This window comes from Molothrus aeneus, chromosome 28 (assembly GCF_037042795.1).
Source record: "Molothrus aeneus isolate 106 chromosome 28, BPBGC_Maene_1.0, whole genome shotgun sequence".
NCBI classification, from domain to species: domain Eukaryota; kingdom Metazoa; phylum Chordata; class Aves; order Passeriformes; family Icteridae; genus Molothrus; species Molothrus aeneus.
Genome location: NC_089673.1, coordinates 2,899,096 through 2,920,844, shown reverse-complemented (window position 1 = coordinate 2,920,844; position 21,749 = coordinate 2,899,096). Strand labels below are relative to the sequence as shown.

The following is a 21,749-nucleotide window of genomic DNA, read 5'->3' as shown; positions in this document are numbered from 1 at the left end:
TCCCCCCGGTCCCTGAGTCACCCTGGGGCCCTCCTCCACTGCCTGGCGGTCCCAGCGTGGCGGGGCAGCAGCAGCGTGACGGCCCCCCCACCCCTCCCCGCCTGTTCCGTACACTTTATCCTCAGCAAACACGGCACGGCCGCGGCCCCCCGCAGCCGTCTGCCCGCGATAAGGCCGTGGCCGAGCTTGCCTGCCCCCAGCCCGTGGGGCTCGGCCGTCTCAACACCACCTCATGTCCCCAGATCCCCCTGCCCGAGGCAGCCCCCATCGCAATGGGGAAACTGAGGCAGGGCTGGAGTTTGCTTGCGGCCCCTCTGGAGCACATGGACAGGCACCTCTCGCACTCATCACCAGCTCCCTGCCCCCTGTGAGGTGCCCCCAGGGCCACCACAGGTCTCTCTGCACTGCCCCAGCAGGGTGGGGACCTTGTGCCCTGTGGCAGACCCTGATTTGGGGGGATTTGGGGGGGATTTGGGATTTAGAGGGGCTGTGCTGCTCTTGAGGCGCAGACACAGCTGAAACACTCTGGATACAATTCATCCCTCTGCTCTGCTGCAGAGACACTTAATACAGCCCCAAATCAGCACTGGTGCCCCCCCAGGACCCCCAGGAAGGGGATGACACCCAGCTCCTCCATCCCCAGCATTGAACTACCCCACGGGGCAGCACCCACCACCAGCTGGGGGTGTCTGGACGGCCCCACGGGATCAGATCCTTCACACCCCACCAAACACCCGTCACCAGCCATGCGCCCCCCAGCAGGGCGTGCCAGCAGAGCTCCCAGTGCCCCCGTGGGAAGGGGAAGCCCCCCACGCTGGCCCCCGCTCGCCCCTCGCCTGCCCCCGGCGCTGGGAACGGCCCCGGCCCCTTCCGGCCCCCCCGGCCCTGGGCCGGAGGCAGCTGTGCCGGGGCGCCCTGCCAAGGCACCGGAGCCTCGACGCCTTCCCCCCCAACCCGGCCGCCCCCGCGGCGCCCCGGGGAGCTGCGACCCCCCGAGCTCACCCTGCCACCCCGCCAGCACCCCCAGCACCCCCTGCCCCCTGACTTTGGGGATGCCGAGCCAAAGGGGGGGGGGTCCAGCAGAGCCTGGAGACCCCCGTGGTGTCTGTTCCACGGCCAGCTGTGGAAAGTGGCCACCCCTGCACAGGAAATCCCTCCTCATGGACAGGGCTGCCCCCGGCGGGACCCCCCCCTGCTGCCGGGGTGTCCCCCCCGCTGCCGGGCCCCTCGCCGGCTGGGCAGCGCTGCTCGCCCGCCTAATCCCGGCCCCGGCACGGGCGGATTTGCTGCGCCCCGGCCCCATGAATGATTAACTGGGGAATTAAGGGGCCGCGAAGCCCCCCCCGATCCTCCCCGGAAAATGGGGGCAGTGGGTGACTGAGCCCCCACCTCAGCCCCCTGGGGGTCTTCACCTTGCTCCCGAGCCTTGGGGGTTCCCCTGGGGGTACTGACAGTGTTGGGGGTGCTGAGGGTTTTGGGGGGGGGGGGGGTGGGAGTGTTCTGGGGGTGTTGGGGTTGCAGGGGGTTCTGGGGGTGCTGGAGGTGCTGGGGGGCTATTGGGGGCCTTCTGAGGGGTTGGTGTGCTGGGAATACTGAGGGGGGGGCGCTGGCAGTTCTGGGGGGCTGCCCCCCGGCCTTGCTCCCCATCCTCCCGTTGTCATGGCAACGGCTGGCACCATCCCTGGGGATATTTTTAGCTGCTGGTGCTGCAGGGAGGGGGTGGGGGGCAGCCTGGGCCCATGGCTGTGCCACGTGTGTGCACACACGTGTCTGCAGCACACGGCCGTGCACACCCGCGTGTGCCCACCCCTGCACTGGGCCCTGTGTGTGCAACACCTGCCCGGGGGTGCTGGTGTCTGCACACGTGTGCAAGAGCACACTCATGTGCACACACACACTGCTGTGCATCCACACGTGTGAACTCACCTGCCTGTGTGCGTGCATAGATTTGCACACCTGCACACACACACACACAGACGTGCTGGGAGACCTGTGCTGCCACCCTAGAGCCTTTGCACACTCACCCCTCTGCACCATGGTTGCACATCGCTTGTTTTTACACTCACCCCCTGTTTGTACATCCCCTGTTCTTACACTCACCCTTTGCACGACTCCTCCTTTTCACATATGCACCATATTTGCACTTTCCCCCCATTTTGTACTCCCCCACCTTTCCACATCCCTGCTAGTTGCACACCGCCCCTGTTTGCACACCCCCGTGTTTGCAACCCATTTTCACCCCGTGTTTGCACGCACACCCTATTTGCACGCTCACCCCCGGTGTTTTCATAGTTCAAGTCCTATCTCCACACTCAGCCCCACGTTTCAACACACACACACACATCCCGCGTCAGCCCGCTCTCCCCCGTTTGCTCACCCACACGTTGTTTGCACTCTCACCCCGCTGTTTGCACACTCGCCCCCCGTTCCCACCCACCCTTTGCACACTCACTCCCGCCCCCGCCCGGCCTAGCCCGTGCGAACTACAACTCCCATCACCCCCCGCGCCCGCCCTGCCCCGCTGTCCAATCAGCGTGCGGCTTGTTGGCAGGTGCCGCAATGGCGGTGCCCAGGCGCTGAGGGCGGCGCCGGGCCGCGGTGAGGGGCGGCGGGACCCGGCGGGACCCGCAGGCACCGAACCTCGGGGGCTCCGGGGGGTTCCGAGGCGGTTCCGAGCTCCTCCAGGCCCGGGGAGCGGGCAGACCCCCAGCTGCGGCCCTCCGAAACCGCTGGGCCGCTTCCCTTCGCTCGCCGGCCCGTTCTGGGGTTAGGGCCCCGTCGCCCTCGCCTTGAGCTGTCCGTCCGCAGGGTGACCATGAAGGTGGTGAACCTGAAGCAGGCCATCCTGCAGGCCTGGAAGGAGCGCTGGAGCGACTATCAATGGGCCATAAACATGAAGCGGTTCTTCCCCCGCGGAGCCACCTGGGACATCCTCAACTTGGCAGGTCTGGGGGGAGGCGAGGGGTTCTCCCTCCTTACTGGGCACACTGGGCTGTTTTGGGGGTCCCCACGCGTGTATTTGGGTGTTTCCCCCAGTGTTCCCCCCCTTTGGGGTATTATGGGGTGCCTGTTGCATTTTGCTCCCCCCGCCCCCCCTTTCCTTCCCACAAATTCCCATTCCCAACCATGTCAGCCCATTCCCAACTGTCCTGAAAACTGGCTCCGTTTTGGGGTCATTCCCTCCTTTTTCCCCATGGGAGGGCTCAGGAGTCAGCACAGCGTAGCTTTTGGGACAAGAGAAGCAGCTTCGAGTTGAGCCAGGAGAGAATTAAGTTGGAAATGAGGAGAAATTTCTTCATTGAAAGGGTGGTTAGGCATAGGAACAGGCTGTGGTGGAGTTACCATGTGGATGTGGCTCCAGGGGATTTGGGTTATGGTGAGATGCTCCTGGAGGTCTTTCCAGCCTTAATGATTCCCTGATTTCCTGATTCTAGCACTGCACAGGAGCCAGGTGCTGCTCCCAAGGCTGCTTCCCAGCCCAATTCAAGGGCATTTCACAGAAATCCTGCCAAAAGCTAGGACTGGTTTAAAGATTTGCCAGGCTCTCCTGCTAATTATAGAAACTTGGTGCTGGGATTTTCCCTGTGCAGCAAGTCCCGGGATAAATAAACAGAGCTGCTGCTCCAGGGGGTTTAAAGGAACCAGCCCCACACAGGCAGCACCTCTCACTCCTCTGAGTGTGGGGATCTTTCCCCTGTGCATGTTTTCCCCTTCTCCCCATCCTCCCATTGGGTTTTCTGTCAGTGCCTGTTTTTTGTCACACCCTGTCCCCGCTGCTGAGCTGCCCCTGCTGGGTTTGTCATCTCCGAGGTGTGGCTGGAGGCGCCAAATGGAGCTGTGGCTGTGGGGAGAGGGATTTGCTGGGGGTGGATTTGCTGAGGGTGGGGGTGGTTGGCTCGAGGGCCAGCCCTGCTGCTGCCCAGCTGGTCCCCAGGGCTCCCAGGTGTCTGTTGCCACCCTGGTGGCACCGGCTCCTGCTCCTCTGGCAGCGAGGCCTGCGGGGTGCTTGGCTTGGCCTCATCTGTGTATCCCCAAAAACAGCCACAGAGAGGATAATTCCCTATTATTTCTGCAGGAATGGGTTTCTCCTGGCCGACATTTAGCCAGGGCTCAGTGGTTTCTTTGGGGCAGCTCCTGTGCCAGGAGGAGAAGGAGCCGTGTCCCCTTTTCCTTTTGGGAGCCACACAAGCAGGATGCTGGCCCTGACTCTGAGCATTGTTTGCACCCAGGGAGAGCCCATTCCCGAGGTCCTGATGGCTGGAACAGCAGCTCCCTTCCTCACCACAGCCCCCAGAGCTGTCCTTTCCCAAGCTCAGCTTGGAAGTACAAAGGAGGGAGAGCTGGCACGAGCTGCCAGGATCACGGCAGGCCCTGGCAGATCGCTGCTGACACGTCTGCAGCAGGGAGCAGCATGTGGCTGGCTCGTGGTGACACTCTGGGATGGGCTGGGGAGGGGATGGCTGCCACCAGCCTTCTGTCCTCATCCCAGAGCCTCTTGGCCCGAGATTCAGCCTTGGAGTGACACCCAGGGAGTCTCCTGCACTCAGGATCCGGTGGTGCCTCCTCCTCCTCGGCTTTGGGGTGACAGCTTCCCACCCGGCTGCTGCTCCCCCTTTTACATCTGGGTGCTCTGACCTACTTGCAGGCTGCTCTGCAGCCCGGGGCCTGCTCAGGGAGGTGCTTCCTGCACTCTGCCATGGCTCAAATGGGCAATTAAAGGCTTGGCTGAGCAGATGGGACGGGCAGAGCCCCTCGGGCCACCAAGGGCCAGACGGGCAGGGCTGCGCCCAGTGCAGGGGACTGGTGGCCCCAAGCTCAGCCCCAGGTGCCTGGCTAAAAGACACTCAGTGGAGGCTGCAGGAGCCTCCTGGCAAGAAGTGGGAGGGAGGAGAATGTGGAGAGCAGCAGCAGCAGTTTCAGGGCTGGAGCAGGAGGCTGCGAGCTCTGCCTGAATTATTCAGGGATTAGAAAGTTGTGGGATTCAGTGAATTTAGGAGAAAGCTGGTTTGGAGTCTCTGTGGTTGGTACAGTTGGACTTTGCCAGCTTCCCTGTGGGATGAGGGGAGAACAGAGCATGTGTGTGTGTCCCCATGTGCTGACCTGGGACCCTCTTTCCTTGCAGAGGCTCTCCTGGAGCAGGCCATGATCGGGCCATCCCCAAACCCACTCATCTTGTCCTACCTGAAATATGCCATCAGCTCCCAGGTAAGGACCTGCTGGTGCTGCTGGGGGTCACCTTGCAGCCTCAGTGAGGTTGGGCAAAGCAACTGGAGTGTTGGTGGTGGGCAAGCACCCCAAGCCCCCATGTGAGCCTCTCCTCGGCTGGGGCAGACACCCCAAACCCCCATGTGAGCCTCTCCTGGGCTGGGCAGACACCCCAAATCCCCCATGTGAGCCTCTCCTGGGCTGGGCAGACACCCCAAATCCCTCATGTGAACCTCTTCTGAGCTGGGGCAGGCAGTGGGGGGCTCAGTGTGTGCCCTGGGCAGGGATGTTTCCATAAATAGCCTCTGCCATCGCCCAGGGTGGCAATTCTGCCCCCCAAGAGGCTCTGCACTCGCTGTGTGCTCCACAATTCCATATCCTGGCATTTAATATCGCCTAAAGTTTGTGTGAAATGCATCAGCCATCACCTAAAAATGTCTGTTTGGATTTGTGCCGGGTCAGTGCCCCAGCCCTGGCCCCGTCTGTGGTGACAGGCAGCGGGGCCGTGCCCTGACCTTGCTGTTCCTCAGCAACGAGCCCCTGTGACACCGCGCTTGTTTTGGCTTTCTCTCTTGTAGATGGTGTCTTATTCCACGGTGCTGATGGCCATCAGCAAGGTAGGGCTCTGACAGGTGCTTTCAGAGGGTTCACTCTTCACCCACAACCCCACAAATCCCTTTCCCTCCCCACAAACTCCCACCAAATATAGGTCAAGTGGAAAGCGACGGCCCGGGCTGAGTCAGCAGCAGGCAGCCGGCGCAGATTAACGCCCAAGCCTTTCTGTGTCCCCCTAGGGATAGGCTGCCGTGGGTCCCAGGGGGTTTTGGGGGTGTCAGTGCCTTGTCCCTCTGCCCTGGGGGGGCCTGGCAGGCTCCTGCCTGTGTGTAACCTCATCCCAACTGCTGGAAACCACATCCCGCTGTGGCCGGCGGTGCTGGCAGCGCTGTGGGGATCAGAGCTGGCCATGGAGGAGCTGGGCCACAGCCACACACCACACTCAGCTGTGCTCTGTGTCCCTGTGCTGCTTCCATGGGGACACTGAGCACCCTCCATGGCTGCCTCTGGTGTTGGGATGCTCCTCACAGGCTATGACAGACCCCCCCCCCACTCTCCTCCTTGTCAGGGTCACCTCAGGCCCCCTACTCAGGGTGACCAAAGCAGGAATGACTTCAGGGAGAATGATTTCTGTTGTTGTTATGGGGATGGGAGGAGAATTTTGCTGGCAGTCAGCATTGAAAATTTTGGGGGACTGCGGGCTGAGCTTGGAGCTGTGCCATGAAGCCCTGGTGAGGTGGGGACCCCTCCAGGGGTCCCAGCACCGATCCGGGGAGGGGAGTAGAGCAGAGCCCAGCCCAGCTGTGCTCCGAAGGGCTCGGGCTCGTTGCTTTTAGCCCGTGCCTCGTCTCTGCCCGTTCGGAGGGGCGGGCACAGCGCTGACCTTGACAGCCGAGCCTTCCTCCTTCAGCGCAGCGTGGGCCCAGCGCGGAGCTGCGGGCAAGCTCCGGCCCGGCGGGGCTCCCCATCTGCTCCGGGAGGAGGCGGGGGGGCCGCGCTTCTGCTGCCCCCCGCCCCCAGCCCCGCGGCCGGCCGGGCTGTTGGCGCTGCCAGCCCCGCCGAGCCGGGGCTGGGCAGGGGGCTGGCGTCCGGCCACCACAGCCCCGGCCTGAGGCTGCGGAGAAAACCCAGCCCCGGCCCTGCTGCCGCGGCCCCACCGCCTCTCACAACCCCGGGAGGGCACGACCTGGCCGACAGACAGCCCTGACCTACTTCTCATTCAAGTGGCTTCTGGGCAGCTGCCAGGGGGAGTGTCCTGTGGCCGCAGAGCCTGGCCCGGCCCTGGAGGAAGGGCTTGAGCTTGTGTGGAGCTGCCGGAGCAGTCCCCATCTGAAGCCTCTCTGTGTTGCCCTGCTCTAGTTCGATGACTTCTCCCGGGATTTGTGTGTCCAGTCGCTCTTGGAGATCATGGACATGTTCTGTGACCGGCTCAGGTACTGTGTGGTGTTCCAGCACTGCCAGCTCTGCCCTGGCTGTGCCACGGGCAGAACCAGGAACCAGCAGAGCCTGGGAGTCCTGTCTGATCCCAGAATACTCACCCTGGCAGAGGAAGGCAGGTTCCTCCTCCAGCTCTGTGTCCCTTACCAAGTTGCTGCCTCGTGAGTGCCAGCACAGGGACAGCAGAGGGAATCCAAACCCCACCAGCTTTGTGGGAATCTGCCAGAAAACCCCCCCTATTCTGAGATAAACCTCACTGTGGTTTTCTTTCCCAGTTCAGCTGGATGGGGTGGGTGTAAGACCCCATGGTCCAAGGGTCTCTATTTCCTTTCCCTCTGCACCTTCCCAGGCCCCAGCTGCATGTCCCAGTCTGGTCCTGCCCTAGGCACTGCCTTGTTTTTTTCCTTTATGCTTTTCCGCTGGTGTTGCAGGACCCAGGGGAGTCCAGACAATTCAGGCCACAAAAACTTTTTTAGAAAGCTCAGAAATCTTCCTGTTAACCCCTGACAGCCTCTTCTGGGAGGCAGGAGCGTGTGGCAGGGACAGTGAGAGGAGAAGGAGGATGAGGAAGGCTCTTCAATGAGATGAAATGAAGCAGCAGCAATGAATATGCATCAGTGGCAGATGTTGACAAGGAGCTGTTGCTGGCCAACTGCAGAGCCAGCCCTTAATCCTCTCCTGCCCGGTCTGATCCTCTGCTTAATTTGATCAAAACTTCTGGCCCCGATGATTTGTGCATCAGGAGGGGAAAGCATTCACCTCTCGCAGCGCGCTGATCAATGCTGAGCCTCCCTTAGCAAGATAATTTGATTAAAAGCCTGGAAAGTTTCCCTGTAGTGGAGAGGCCAGCGAGGAGGCTGCATGGTGGGGGCTGGGGGTGTCTCCTTCCCCCTGGCACAGCAGGAATTCTGGCGGGATGAGCAGATTGAGATCTGCAGCAGAGGAGTGGGCTGGGAGCACAGGACCTGGCTTTGGGTTCTCCAGCCTACCCAGTGTCCGTGCCTCAGTTTCCACACTCACACTGAGCATATTCCCACTTGTCTCCTGTGCCAGCTGCCATGGCAAGGCTGAGGAGTGCATCAGCCTGTGCCGGGCGCTGCTGAGTGCCCTCACCTGGCTCCTGCGCTGCGCCACCTTCTACGCCGAGAAGGTGAAGGATCCGCTGGAGCAGGCGGCGGCGGAGAACCAGCTGAAGATGTGCCTGGAGAGGCTGGAGAAGGTGCTCAGCAGCACCAAGAACCGTGCCCTGATCCACATTGCCAAGCTGGAGGAGACCTGTACGTCCCTGTCCCTGCATGCTGGCCCTGGAGAGATGTCATTGGCACCTCTCCCTTCCCCCTGCCCGGCTCCTGCCGCATTGTCCCTGCGGCTCCAAGCCCATCCATCTTCCAGCCCTGTTGCTGGAACCGTCTCCTCCCTGGCTCTGTGCCACTCTCTGCCCCCTCCCCTACGTGCTGCCTTTGGAAGAGGAGCAGAATTAATGTGAAGGCTGCGGGAGCTGTTCCTGGGTATGCTGTGCTCCCACAGCCTGGCACAGCCCCACGCCTTCATCTCTGTCTGGTCAGGAGGCTGTGCCAGGCTGGGCTTGGGGTGGGACCTGCTGGGAGCACACAGACCCCTGGGTTGGGCTCGCATCACTAGTGGGGACTCCCAGCCTCTTCAGCCTGTCTGGGCTGCTGTGGGCCTTGGAGCTGGCCTGCTTGGTTCCCCATGTGTCCCCTCACTGAATCCCTGCCTTCCCTCCCCAGCCTCCTGGAGCACCGTGGAGCAGTCCCTGGTCAAGCTGGGAGAGAACCTGAACAACCTTGGCAGCTCCCCGCTGCGGAGCCAGGCTGATGACTGCGTGTCCCTCATCAAGAGGTGGCTGTGTGCTGCTGCCCCATGGGCTCAGGGGGTGAAATGGGTCTGAGCCTCACTCTGAGTCCCCCAAACTCCTCAGAGGCTCCTGCCTGCCTGCACACTGGCTCCCTGCTTCCCCATCCCTTCCCTGCTCCAGCAGGGGCTGCCCAGAGGAGAGAGGACAGAGCTACTAGTGACTTGCTGCAGGGGAGTCTTACGCAGGGGTTACTCCTCTGGTGACCCTGAGACCTTTTACTATCCCTCAGCTGCTCTGGCCCTACCAGGGCTGCTGTCCCTGCTCTGGATCCCCCTGGAATTGCTCCCAGGGCTCGAGGGCTTGGCTGAGCCTTGGAGCTCCCAGGTGTTGCAGTGTCCTGCCCCGGGGCAGCAAAGGTCAGGGGTTTGGCCAGGGAATGGGAGTGGGACAGGAGGAGCAGGAATCTGTCCCTGCAGGGCTCCAGTGACCCTGGGCTGTCCTCTTCCACCCAGCATCCCCACCATGCTCTCAGTCCACTCAGAGCAGCTGAACAAGACAGGTTTCCCCACCGTGCACGCCGTGGTGCTGCTGGAGGGCACCATGAACCTCACAGGAGAGACCCAGCCCCTGGTGGAGCAGCTGATGATGGTGAAGAGGATGCAGGTACAGAAGTGACAGTGTGTTCTGCTCAGGCAGCCTGGGGCTGTGGGGCCAGGCCATGTGCCTTCCCCGTGCTGGTCCTGCTCCAGGGGAGCAGCAGGAGCCCATCAACACCTCAGCAGGGCTTTGGCTGTGGTGGGGGATGTGCTCTGCTGCCAGCCCAGCACTGGGAGGGTTTGTGTGTGTGCCCCACAGCGCATCCCCTCCCCTCTCTTCGTGCTGGAGATCTGGAAGGCCTGTTTTGTGGGCCTCATCGAGTGTCCTGAGGGCACAGAGGAGCTCAAGTGGACAGCCTTCACCTTCCTGAAGGTAGGGCCCAGCTCCAGCACCAAATCCCTGCCTGCTGCTGTCCTTTCCCTGTTCCTGCTGAGGTCTGAGCTTTGCCAGAGCAATCAATCCTTCTTTCTTGTAGTGTGCTCCTTAGGGTGCCCACACCCCACAGTGTGTCCCTTGGAGTGCCCTCACCCCACAGTGTGCCAGTCACCCCACTGTGTGTCCCTTGGGATGCCTTCCAATCCCACAATGTGCTCCTCACCCACTCAGAATTCCCCTTGGGTTACCCCCACACCCCAAAATGTGCCTCTTAGGGTGTCCCACTCCTCACAATGTGGTCCTCAGGGTGGCCCCCACTCTCCACCATGTGCCCCTTGGGGTCCACCCCACCTGAGCCCACTCCAGCCCTTCTGTCACCCCCTGAGCATCAGCTTTGCTGTCAGGAGCCTCTTTTTGGCCCAGCCTCATTTTGTTTGGCAGAGTGAGTTTTCCTGAGAGGTTATGGGGAAAATGTGGCTCCAGGTGATGGTGGAAGGACACTGCAGAGGGGAACAGGGGCACAAAGTCCCCCTGCTCCAGAAATGCAGCTTTCCTGGGGCTGGGAGAGCAGCTGTGTGCAGCTCTGTTGGTGTGGGCTGGTGCTGCTGGGGGGTCCCAGCTGTGGAGTGGGGTCTGCCCTCATGTCACTCTGTGCCCTGTGTCTTTCAGATGCCCCAGGTGCTGGTTAAACTCAAGAAGTATCCCCAAGGGGACAAGGTGAGGCTGATGGTGCCTGGCTTGCACGGGGAAATGTTCCCTGTCCCAAAAACCTTCCCTGATGGAGCAGGTGGGGACAGGGGGAGGTGGGCCTGTGGTGAGCTGAGTGCCTGGCTTTGTGTTTGTCAGGATTTCACTGAGGATGTGAACTGTGCCTTTGAGTTCCTGCTGAAGTTGACCCCTCTGCTTGACAAAGCTGACCAGCGCTGCAAGTGAGTGAGTGCTCAGCATGGCCACAGCTGCCACAGCAAACCCTGTCCTCAGTGTGGGCAGCTGGGGCAGCTCCTGGCAGGGCTGGGTTAGTTTCTGATCCCATTTCTTCTTCCTGAGGAGCTGCTGCTGCTGCCACATGAGGCAGTGAGGGTGTGACAGCTGAGTCACATGTGTGACACCCAGAGCTGCCCTGGACCCTGCAGCACCCTCGGAGGGGTGGGACAGGGCCAGGAGGGCAGCTCATGATCCCCCTGCCCTGTGGCACTGTCTGGGGTGACAGGAATGCTGTCCTTGGGGCTCCAGCTCTCCTCTCTCTTCCAGCTGCAACTGCATGAGCCTGCTCCTGCAGGAGTGCAGCAAGCAGGGGCTGCTCTCCGAGGCCAACATGAACAACCTCATCGACAAACGGTACAGCCACCCCACAGTCTGGGGAACCCCACAAGGGGGGCTCAAGCACCTGGTTTTGGGGGGGAGCATGAGGCAGCAGCTGTGCTGACACTGGGGGACTGTGACTGGGACATGGTGACCTGGGGGGACGGGATGCTGCTTTTGGGACAGGTTGGGTACAGGCAGAGTCTGTCCCCTCAGAGAGGCAGCTGGTGGTGGCCTGAGGCAGTGGCTGTCCCTTGAGGGTGCCATGAGTCCCTTGAGGGTGCCATGGGTGGAGAGAGGGAGGCAGGGTGATGGATTCTACACACTGGCCCTTCTTTGGGGTCCCCCAGGGCTGCAGACAAGGAAAACTCTCCGTCCCTGAAATCGGCCGAGAACGCCAACATCCAGCCAAACCCTGGGCTCATCCTGAGGGCTGAGCCCACTGTCACCAACATCCTGAAGGTCAGTGCCCTTCTGCAGCCCTGCTGGGCTGGCTGGGCTCAGGCCTGGAGCCCTTTGCCAGCAGCATCAGTCTAACCAGGCAGCCAGGGTGCTTGGGATGCGCCGGATTTCTCCCTGCCCTGGGGTGGAGCTGTGGAGGAATCACTGGAGCCTTGCTGCTCCATTGTGGAGATGAGGAGCTCCCCTCCTCCTTCCCAGGAAGCTGGAGGAGCTGTCAGGTGGCATGTCATCAGTGCCAGCAGCCTGAGCCCAGCCAGCTCTGCCCGTCCTGCTCAGCTGCTCTCTGTATCTCCCCCTGTCTCTGTGTCACTCTGGTTGATTCGCTGCTACTGAGTGACAGGGGATGTTTTCCTGCTGGTGGCAGGGGCTCAGAGGTCTCCATCCCACCTCTCCCAAATCCAGCAGGTCCCTGCTCCTCGAGGTCTCAGGGACAGCTCTTGCAGCTGGTCAACTTTGTACCCCTGAAGCTGGAGTTTGCTGCTACTCTGTAGCACACATCCCCATGACTTCCATTTCCTCTTACTTTTTTGCTTGTAGACCATGGATGCAGATCACTCCAAGTCCCCTGAGGGCCTGCTGGGGGTCCTGGGTCACATGCTGTCTGGGAAGAGCCTGGACTTGCTGCTGGCAGCAGCAGCAGCCACTGGGAAGCTGAAATCCTTCGCTCGGAAGTTTGTCAAGTGAGTGTCCACCTTGGTGGCACTGTGACTGGTGACCAGGGGGCTCAGGGGAACAGGCAGCCCCTTGAACTGCCCTCTAGACAGGGCTGGATGTGCCTGTGGAGCACTGGGGAGGGCTGGGATCTCAGGGATGCTGCACCCCACAGCACCCCATCTTTGCATGAACAGGACAGAGAATTGGAGCCAGGCTGGTCTGGGGTGTTCAGAAAACTGAAGGCTGTGGCTGAGCCCTGCATCCAGGGCAGCGTGTCCCTGCCTTCTGCAGACACACGTGTCCTGCTTAGTGCACACACAGCAGCACACACATGGGGCTGTGTGATGGGCTCCCCCAAGGTGGCTTGGGGGGTCTGTTTGGGGATCTGTGCTCTGAAACACCCACAGAGCTGGCTCTGGGGAGAGCCCCTTGGTGTGGGGTGAGCAGCTTGGCTGGACCTGTGTGACCACAGGGAGCAGAGACAGGGAGGAGGTGACGTCCCTGTGGTGCTGGAGAGGTGACGTCCCTGGTGTCTGCAGAGCTGGGCCTTGCATCTCCTACCCCTCTGTGCTGGGCTGGAGTTTGGGGGGGGGGGTTCTGCAGGCCAGGCAGCCCCCTGCTTGTGTCAGGGCTGGGAATTGTCTGGTTGGACTGCTCATGCTTTGCTGCCACTCTCTGCCCCTCCAGGCTGAATGAATTCACCAAGCAAATCACCGGGGAAATCTGTGAGTGCGTGTTCGTCCGTGCGTGGGGTGATTGGAGCTGTGCCCCCCCTGCTGCCCCTGCTGGGGTGCTCTGGGGCCTGGCTGGGTTAAACTGGGATTGGCTGTGGCACCAGAGCCAGCTGAGCTGTGCCAGGCCCGGCTGGGGGTGCTGGCAGGGAGGGGCTCTGTGCCACCAGGGATCTGGGGACACGCTGCCTTCGTGTGTGTGCGTCCATCCCAAATCCGGGGTGTTCCCGTGGGCTCCCTCTCCCCTTGGGAGCCTGGGGGCCCCTTGGCTCCCTCCCTGGAAGGGGTGATGTGTCAGCACAGCCCAGATAAGGACTCTGACTCTGTGTGATGAAACTTGCAGAGTGCTCTGACCTTCCATGGTGAGGGAGGCCCCACTTGGGCTGGGGCTGCCCAGAGGGAGGCCAGAGCTGCTCTGGGGGCTCAAGCAGAGGCAGATGAGGTGGGGGGAGGCACTTGGAACATCCTCTGGGGGGGGTTAGAAACTGTGTGGGGGAAGCAGGGCCCTGCCCCCCTTGTTTGTGGGGTTCTGCTTCTCTCCTCCTGCTGAGGCCAGAGAGCCCCAAGGTCTTTATTTCTCCTCCCTCAGCCAAGAGTGGCCCAGTCCGGGCTCTGCTCTTTGACATCTCCTTCCTCATGCTGTGCCATGTGGCCCAGACCTATGGCTCAGAGGTAAGGGTCCTTTGGGGAGGGATGAGAGGGTGGGATTGGATCCTGTGAGGGAGGGGAAGGATGAGGCTGGATCCTAAGAGGAGCTCTCAGATCTGCCAGCTCAGCCCCTGCGCTGCTGCAGCCTATCAGCCTCCTCTAGTGGCCGACCTGCCACTGTCCCCACTGTCCCTCCTGTCCCTGCAGCCACTTGATAGCCCAGGGCACAGCACCCGGTGCCTGTCACCTGGAAATCTGTCCCTGGGGCTCTCTCTGGGTGCCAGGTGATGGAGCAGGACTGGCTGTCACCTCCCTGAGGACTTGGGCTGTGCTCCATTGGTGGGATCAATGGGAATGCTGCTTCCAATGGCCTTGAAGCTCACCAGACTGCTCCCAGTTTGCCCTTCCAGTTTGGCACTGGTTGGCATGGCCAGGCAGTGTCAGCTCTCCCTGTCTAAGGAGGAACTCCCAGCCCTGCTCAGGAAACCACTTTTGGTTGCATGAAAATTTGCCAGGTTTCAACATCTGTGTGTGCTGGGAGGCGAAACGATACCGAAACCCTGGGAATGCAGAGAGGGGGAGAGAAGGGTCCTGCCCAGCCAGCCCAGGGAGCAGGGAGGGGAAACCAGGCAGGGATGGATGTGCCCAGGGCTGTCCAATGAGATCTCATCCCCCCCCTCCCAGCCCAGCAGCTTTCCTGCCCAGCTGCTGCTGAACAGATGTGTGAAACTTTTTTGGACACAAATAGTGTCCCCTGGGTGACACAGGCTGAGGGCAGGAAGTGACGTGTGGGGTTCCCAGCTCATGGCCCCCACAGGACCCTCCCAGCTGGGCTGTGTGACCCCAGGGACCCCATGCATGGCTTTGGTGGGATGGGGGAACAAGGGACTTGTTTGAGCTGGACACTGTGACCCCGTGGCCACGCTCACAGCTGGCCTGGCATCTCTGCTCTGAGCTGGGCTGTGTTCTGCTGGGGAGCAGCCTGGTATTAGGGGAAACCACAACCCACAGAGGGGAAACCAGTGCCTCAGAGGGCCTGACCAGTGCCCTGCTGGGGCCTGCCCGGTGTCTGTCCCTCCCTCCGGGCCACAGGGCGGCGCTGTTCCCACGGCCATGAGCACCCCGGGGTGGGGACAGACCCCAGGGTGGGGGTCCCCAGCAGGATTCCCACCGGGGGATGAGGTTGCAGACCCCGTGTTGGTTCCTTTCCAGGTGATCCTGTCAGATTCCAACCCTCCAGGCGAGGTGCCCTTCTTTGAGACCTGGATGCTGACCTGCATGCCCGAGGAGGGGAAGATCCTCAACCCCGACCACCCCTGCTTCCGCCCAGATTCCACCAAGGTGGAGTCCCTGGTTGCCCTCCTCAACAACTCCTCTGAGATGAAGCTGGTGTAAGAGCCCACCCGAGTGCCCACCCTGCCAGGTCTGGAGGGAGCCCCCAGCCCCACAGCTGGGTCTGAATCCCCATCTCTCTCCCTGACAGGCAGATGAAGTGGCACGAGGTGTGTCTCAGCATCTCAGCAGCCATACTGGAGATCCTCAATGCCTGGGAGAATGGAGTCCTCAGCACTGAGTCGATCCAGGTGGGGCTGCTGAGGGGGCAGAGTGGAGCTGAGGAGGGGCCAAGGGTCCAGAAGCTCTGGGGTACCCTGTTCTCCTGCCCTGATCGCTCTGGCAGCTGCCTTGGAGCTTGGAAGTGGGAAGCTGATGTGGCTCCAGCCCCTTGTTCCTGCTCCAAAGTGCCCTGTGGGTGGCAGTGGGACTGGCAGGGACAGTGTCACCCGTGGAGGAGAGAAGGGCTTGGACCTTACAGTCAGGACCCACAGCCCTAGGAGGTGATGGCTGCACACCCACCTGGCTGTGCTTGTCTCCTCTCCTAGAAAATCACAGAGAACATCAAGGGGAAGGTGTGCAGCATGGCAGTGTGTGCAGTGGCCTGGCTGGTGGCCCATGTCCGCATGCTGGGCCTGGATGAGCGGGAGAAGTCCCTGCAGATGATCCGGCAGCTGGCCACGCCCCTGTACGGGGAGAACACGCTGCAGTTCTACAACGAGCGGTGAGCTCGGGGCCCCGGGCCTGCTCCTGCCCTGCAGCTGTGTCCCAGGGCCAAGCTCCTGCCCTGCTTCCCCTTCTCCACTTCCTGATCCTGTGCCATCTCCTGCCCTGCTTCTGCTGCCAGCTCCATGCTGCCTCCTGCCCCGTTTCCACCTTCCAGTGCCAGTGTCTCCTGCCCTTCTTCTTCTTCCTGGTGCCATGCCATCTTCCCTGTTTCTGCTTCCCAGTGCCATGCCATTCTCTGCCCTACTGTCCCTTCCTGGTGCTGTGCTGTCTCTATACCCTGCTGTCCCTTCTCAGTGCTGTGCCATTCTCTGTGCCCTGCTGTCCCTTCCCAGTGGTGTTCCATTCTCTGTCTCTGTGCCCTGCTGTCCCTCTGTCCCTCCCCAATGCCATGCCATTCTCTGTGCCCTGCTGTCCCTTCCCTGTGCCCTGACCCCATCTCTCTGTCCCAGCGTGGTGATCATGAGCTCCATCCTGGAGCACATGTGTGCGGATGTCCTGCAGCAAACGGCCACACAGATCAAATTCCCCTCCACTGGCATGGACACCATTCCCTACTGGAACCTTCTGCCCCCCAAGAAGCCCATCAAGGAGGTTCTGACCAGCGTGTTCACCAAGGTGCTGGAGAAGGGCTGGGTCGACAGCCGCTCCATCCACATCTTCGACACCCTGCTGCACATGGGGGGGGTCTACTGGTTCTGCAACAACCTGGTCAAGGTATGAGGGGGCAGGAGGGATCCCTAGTGCTGGGCAGGGTGCTCAGGCCAGGAATGGTGGGTCTAGTTTGTGTTCCCAGTGTCCTGGGTGTCCCTGGGCTGGGTGCTGGGACAGTTCTGGCACTGGAGAATGGGGCAGGGCCACCTCTCCCCTCCACCCTACAGGAGCTGCTGAAGGAGACAAGGAAGGAGCACACACTGCGGGCTGTGGAGCTGCTCTATGCCATCTTCTGCCTGGACATGCACCAGCTGACACTGACACTGCTGGGCCACATCCTGCCCAACCTGCTGACAGACTCCTCCAAGTGGCACACCCTCATGGACCCCCCTGGGAAGGCCCTGGCCAAGTAAGATCCCAGAGCAATGGAGACTGTATCCTCAAGGCCTATTTGGGGAGATGGGGGGATGATCTGTGCTGGGATGAGGATCCCAGCTACCCAAATCCCACCCTGGCTTTGGCAGTGCCAGCAGTTCCCACTCTGGTCTCCATTCCCTGCTGCCCCCTGAGAAGGAGGAGGAGGAGGAAGCTGCTGTGTGCCACACCCCATTGTCAGGTGGGCTGGCAGCACCTGGCTGTGTCCCTGCTCTGTCTCCAGGCTCTCTGTTTGGTGTGCCCTGAGCTCCTACTCCTCCCACAGCAAGGTCCAGGCCTCGGCCCGGCAGAAGAAGAGGCACAGGGAGGACATTGAGGTGTGTCTGGGTGGAGCAGGGGCTGGCTGGGGGCTCTCTGTGCCCAAAAGCAGCAGTGGCTGGGGAAGGTGAGGGTGGCAGGAGTGGGTGGGTAAATCCAGAATCCCTGCCCAGCTTTTCTGGGTTCTCTGAGGCCTTCCAACCTTAAAATTCAGGATTCTCCTTTCTCTTTCCTGGGCAAGGGGCTGTAACAAGCTGCTCAGCATGTGTCCAGCCCAGACTGGGTGAGCAGAGATCAGATCCTGAGCTGTGGGGCTGTGCAGAGCCCAGGGTGGGTGACCAGCCCTGTGCAGGGTGAGGGGCTGGTGGGGCTGACCCCCCTGTCCCCCCAGGATTACATCAGCCTGTTCCCCCTGGATGACACCCAGCCCTCCAAGCTCATGAGGCTGCTGAGCTCCAACGAGGAGGATTCCAACATCCTCTCCAGCCCCAGTAAGTGCAGGAGGGGAGGGGGGATGGCTCCCCTGCCTCCCTGTCCCTTTTGGCTGTGAAATGTGTATTTGCACAAAACCCCTTCCCTTCCCAAACTGACTGGGTGAGGGTTTAGAGCTCTCAAGTGCTTTTTGAGTTATCTTGGAGTTCTTGCATTTGGGAAAAGCTGATTGCTTTATTTTTCTGATCAGAACAACTTAAAAGGATGACATTACCCTTTCCTTTCATACCAGCACAGGAGCTCAGGGGATTTTTGTGTCCCTCCAGCCACCCCTCATGGGACCACAGCTGGAGGTGACATTCCTGGTGTCTGGGGCCAAATCCTGACATTCCAGTGCTGTTAACAAGGCTGAGGCAGAGCGGAGGAGGCCCCTGGTCACATCCCTGTCCCTGCAGTGTCTTGGGTTGCGACAGCTCCAGCAGGGATTTGCTGGGGGGTCCATGTCCTGCCCAGTGGATGCTGTCACAGTTCCCACATGCATTGTCCACACTCCTGGGCAGTGAGTCAGGACATTCTCAGGTCATTATTTCTCCCTTTATCCCAAGTTACTCTAGATATTAGTTTTCGACACATCCATTGACCTTCAGTTTCAGTTTGGTTTCATTACTGTTGAAATATGGGCTTTTCCCTTTATTTCACTTATCTTCTTTTACCTCCTGAGGCAGTCCCACCTCTTCCCAGTGACATTCAGGACTTTTTTGGGCTATTTGCTGCAGTGATGTGGAAATGCTGCTTCCTGCAGCCACCATGTAACTCATGTGATTCCATGAGAAAAGTGTGGGAGGGCTTTCTTTTTCTGGTGAGCATCCTCAGTGCAGCACAAGGTGGATCCTGCAGATTTAGGCAGGGGCTGTGGGATGTGAGCAAGATCCTTCCCAAAAGGATTCCCATCCCATTGGAGCAGACCTGACCCAGTTCTTCCCACAGAAGTGCCCAGCAATGCTTCACATCTGGGCTCAGCTCAATCCTCCTGGTCTGTCCCAGGATTTGCTGCTAGATTTGGACGTGCTTCAGCTCTGATAGCTGCATTGCACCCTGACAGTGAGATGGGAGGGCTCCTGTGCAGCTGTTGAACATCTGGCTCACACACAGGATGTGTAATGTGTGTGTGTTGCTGCTGTTCTCCTCTGCTCCTGATCATGACACTCATGACACCACGTGTCACACCCCAAAAGCAGCGTGGGAAACCTGCCTGGGCTCTGTGTAGGCTGGCAGAGGGGACAGGGATGGGGCAGAACCACCTGTGCTGTGTTTTTGGGGTGCCCCACTGGCACAGACTGTCAGGTACAGGGGTTCTAAACCTCTTCTGCTCCACAGTTGCCTCATGGCAAAGCCTCTCCCTGAGCTTGGTGACCTTGAGTGGCCAGAGCTGGGTGACCTCAGGTGGCCAGAGCTGGCCAGCCTGGGCACAGTGGCACAGCCAAGGGGGCCATGAGGCTGTTCCTGACTCTGCTCCTGCCCACAGATCGTTCCATGAGCAGCTCACTCTCTGCCTCCCAGCTCCACACGGTCAGCATGAGGGACCCTCTGAACCGGGTGCTGGGTAAGGCGGGGATGGGTCCGTGGGGTCACGTCTGACCACTGGGACACCCTCAAATGTCACCTGACTGTTGCTCTCTCCCTGTCCCCACAGCAAACCTCTTTCTGCTCATCTCTTCCATCCTGGGGGCCAAGACAGCTGGCACCCACACCCAGTTTGTGCAGTGGTTCATGGAGGAGTGTGTGGAGTGCCTGGAGCAGGGCAGCCGTGGGAGCATCCTCCAGTTCATGCCCTTCACCATGGTGGGTCCAGTGACACCCCTGTCCCTGCTTGGGGAGTGCCCCAGGGGCCCACAGGATGTGGGACACACTCACCTGTGCTTCTCCTCTGTCCCTGGGCAGGTTTCAGAGCTGGTAAAGGTATCCACCATGTCCAGTCCCAAAATTGTCCTGGCCATCACTGACCTCAGCCTGCCCCTGGGCCGCCGTGTCGCCGCCAAGGCCATCGCTGCCCTGTGAGCTGGGCTGCTCCAGCCAGGGGGATCCCTGCTCTGGGGGGATCCCTGAGGAGCCCAGGGATCCCTGAGGAGGAGCCCAGGGATCTCTCCCTGCTGCTCTGCATGGCTGGGATGGCCACTGTCGCTGCAGCTGCTGGAGGGCTGCTCCCTCAGCACATGGAGCCATCTCCTTGCTCTGCCTCATGGCACTTTTGAGACTGAGACACCCCCTAATTTTTTTTTTTTTGTTTTTTATTCTATAAACCAATCCTTTTGTACAACCAGCTTTTGCCTCATCTCATTTGGGCTTCTGGGACTCCCCAAAACCCCTCGATCCTGGGGGTGATGGGGAGGCAGTGGCCAAGCCCTGTGCTGGGCAGGAGGGGAAATTTCCCTCACCCTGTCCTGGACCTGAGAGTGGCTGGTGGGCTGCCTGTGCTGCTCTCACTGGGTGGGGCAGGGATGCTTCCCTGCTGTGCTGTCAGCCCCAAGCAGGATCTTGGGAATTCTGCCACATGAGTGTGAGGTCTTGTTGGAATTCCTCTCCATGAGTGTGAGTTTTTGTTGGAATTCCTCTCCATGAGTAGTGTGAGTTTTTGTTGGAATTCCTCCTCATGAGTGTGAGTTCTCATTGTGATTCCTCCCTGTGAGTTCAGTCTGTGGCCTCACCAGCACCACACCAGCCTCGTGCTGGGACAGGCTGCCCTGGGACTGTCCCCACACCCTGCCAGCTGCTCCAGCAGTGAATCCTCCAAGAGCTGTCATGAACTCTTGTCCCCGGGGCAGTGGCAGTGCCAGGGCGGCTGCACCTCTGCCCCTTCCACTGGTGTTGACTCACAAGAAAGGGGAAAGTGGGGCCAGCAGGTACCAGCCCTTCCCTCAGGGCACTGTGACTCCAGTGGGGTTCCCAGCCCTGTTTTGGGAGGTTCTGAAGGGAGATGGAGCACAGAGGGATCCTGGTGCTGCTGCAGGGGTTGGGTCAGTGCTGGCCAGGGAAGAGGCAGTGGGATGGTGACTCAGGGCCAGGCTGACCCCATCTGATCCCAGGATGAGCTCAGCTCCTGGCAGCCCCCAGGCTTTGCTGGAAGGAGAGACCCCGATGCCCTTGGGGTAGCTGTGGGTGTTGCTGATCCTTGGCTTTCGCACACAGAGCATCCTCCCCTTCCCACTGCCCCTGGTCCCCATCCGGGGCAGCCGGGAGCAGCTGCGGGGGCTGGGTGGGGCTGATGGAGCCCTGCACACACCGGGATGGGCTGGGATGAGCCTGACGCTGGTGTGAGTCCCACCCTGAGCTGGCACCGACCCCCCCGGGCACCTCTGCTCGCCCAGGGGCGGCTCTTTACCGTTAGCCCGGAGCAAAGAGCGGGACCTGGCGTGGCCTTCCCAGCTCTGTCAATATTTGCCGAGGCAGCTCCATGCCTGGCGTTGGCACTGGCGCTTCCCTTTACAGGAAGGGGCTGGAGCAGGAGAAGGGGGATTTCTGTAAGCACCCATGAGGCGGGGCAGGAGGGAGGGAACTGCCCACCCCGAGGGTGAGGGCTTCCCCCTGGCAGTTTGTGATCCAGGGCTGGAAGTTGGGAGGCAGGAACTGGGAGCCCTGGCACCCCCCAGCACTGGGCTCTGTCCCTGTGTGGCTGGGATGAGTGTGGTGAGGGATGCTGGGGTGAGGGATGAGTGTGGTGAGGGGTGCTGGGGTGAGGGATGAGTGTGGTGAGGGATGCTGCTGGTCATGGGATGTGAGCGTGGGCCCAGTGGCAGGAAATGGGGCTGGTGAAGCTGGGACAGCCCAGGGTGGGCAAACACCCACTGGGGAGAGGCTGGGGGTGCCCTTAGGGGCTTTCTAGGGCAGGGGAGATGCCCAGGGCTCTCTGACATTACTCATCCACGTTGGGGGTGCCCCTTTTGCCCATCCACTCTGCCTTCCTCACTGCTGAAAGCCTCCTCCCACCATGGCACATCCCTGGGCACTGGGAGGGCTCCTGGCACATCCCTGGGCAGATTCTCTGTGTCACAGCAGCAGCACAAGGGTGGCTGGGGTACCCCAGTGCCACCAGCCCCAGGATGAGCCCACAAACCAGCTCTGGGCACGGTGCT

The 21,749-nt window shown here is 60.9% G+C and overlaps 1 protein-coding gene across 1 annotated transcript; it reads left to right on the top strand.

Moving 5' to 3' along the window:
* The first annotated feature begins 2,577 nt into the window (after positions 1–2,577).
* On the top strand, positions 2,578–19,939 carry MED24 (mediator complex subunit 24). The gene is made up of 25 exons (XM_066567054.1): positions 2,578–2,945; positions 5,123–5,205; positions 5,784–5,822; positions 7,120–7,193; positions 8,251–8,474; positions 8,946–9,057; positions 9,526–9,676; positions 9,869–9,982; positions 10,655–10,702; positions 10,832–10,914; positions 11,237–11,323; positions 11,638–11,749; positions 12,287–12,429; positions 13,091–13,128; positions 13,724–13,806; positions 14,995–15,173; positions 15,266–15,365; positions 15,663–15,838; positions 16,293–16,557; positions 16,722–16,903; positions 17,153–17,246; positions 17,579–17,678; positions 19,145–19,222; positions 19,313–19,461; positions 19,561–19,939. The coding sequence occupies exons 1-25, from the start codon at positions 2,816–2,818 to the stop codon at positions 19,675–19,677; spliced, it is 2,961 nt and encodes a 986-aa protein (XP_066423151.1). The 5' UTR covers positions 2,578–2,815; the 3' UTR covers positions 19,678–19,939.
* The last annotated feature ends 1,810 nt before the right edge of the window (positions 19,940–21,749 follow it).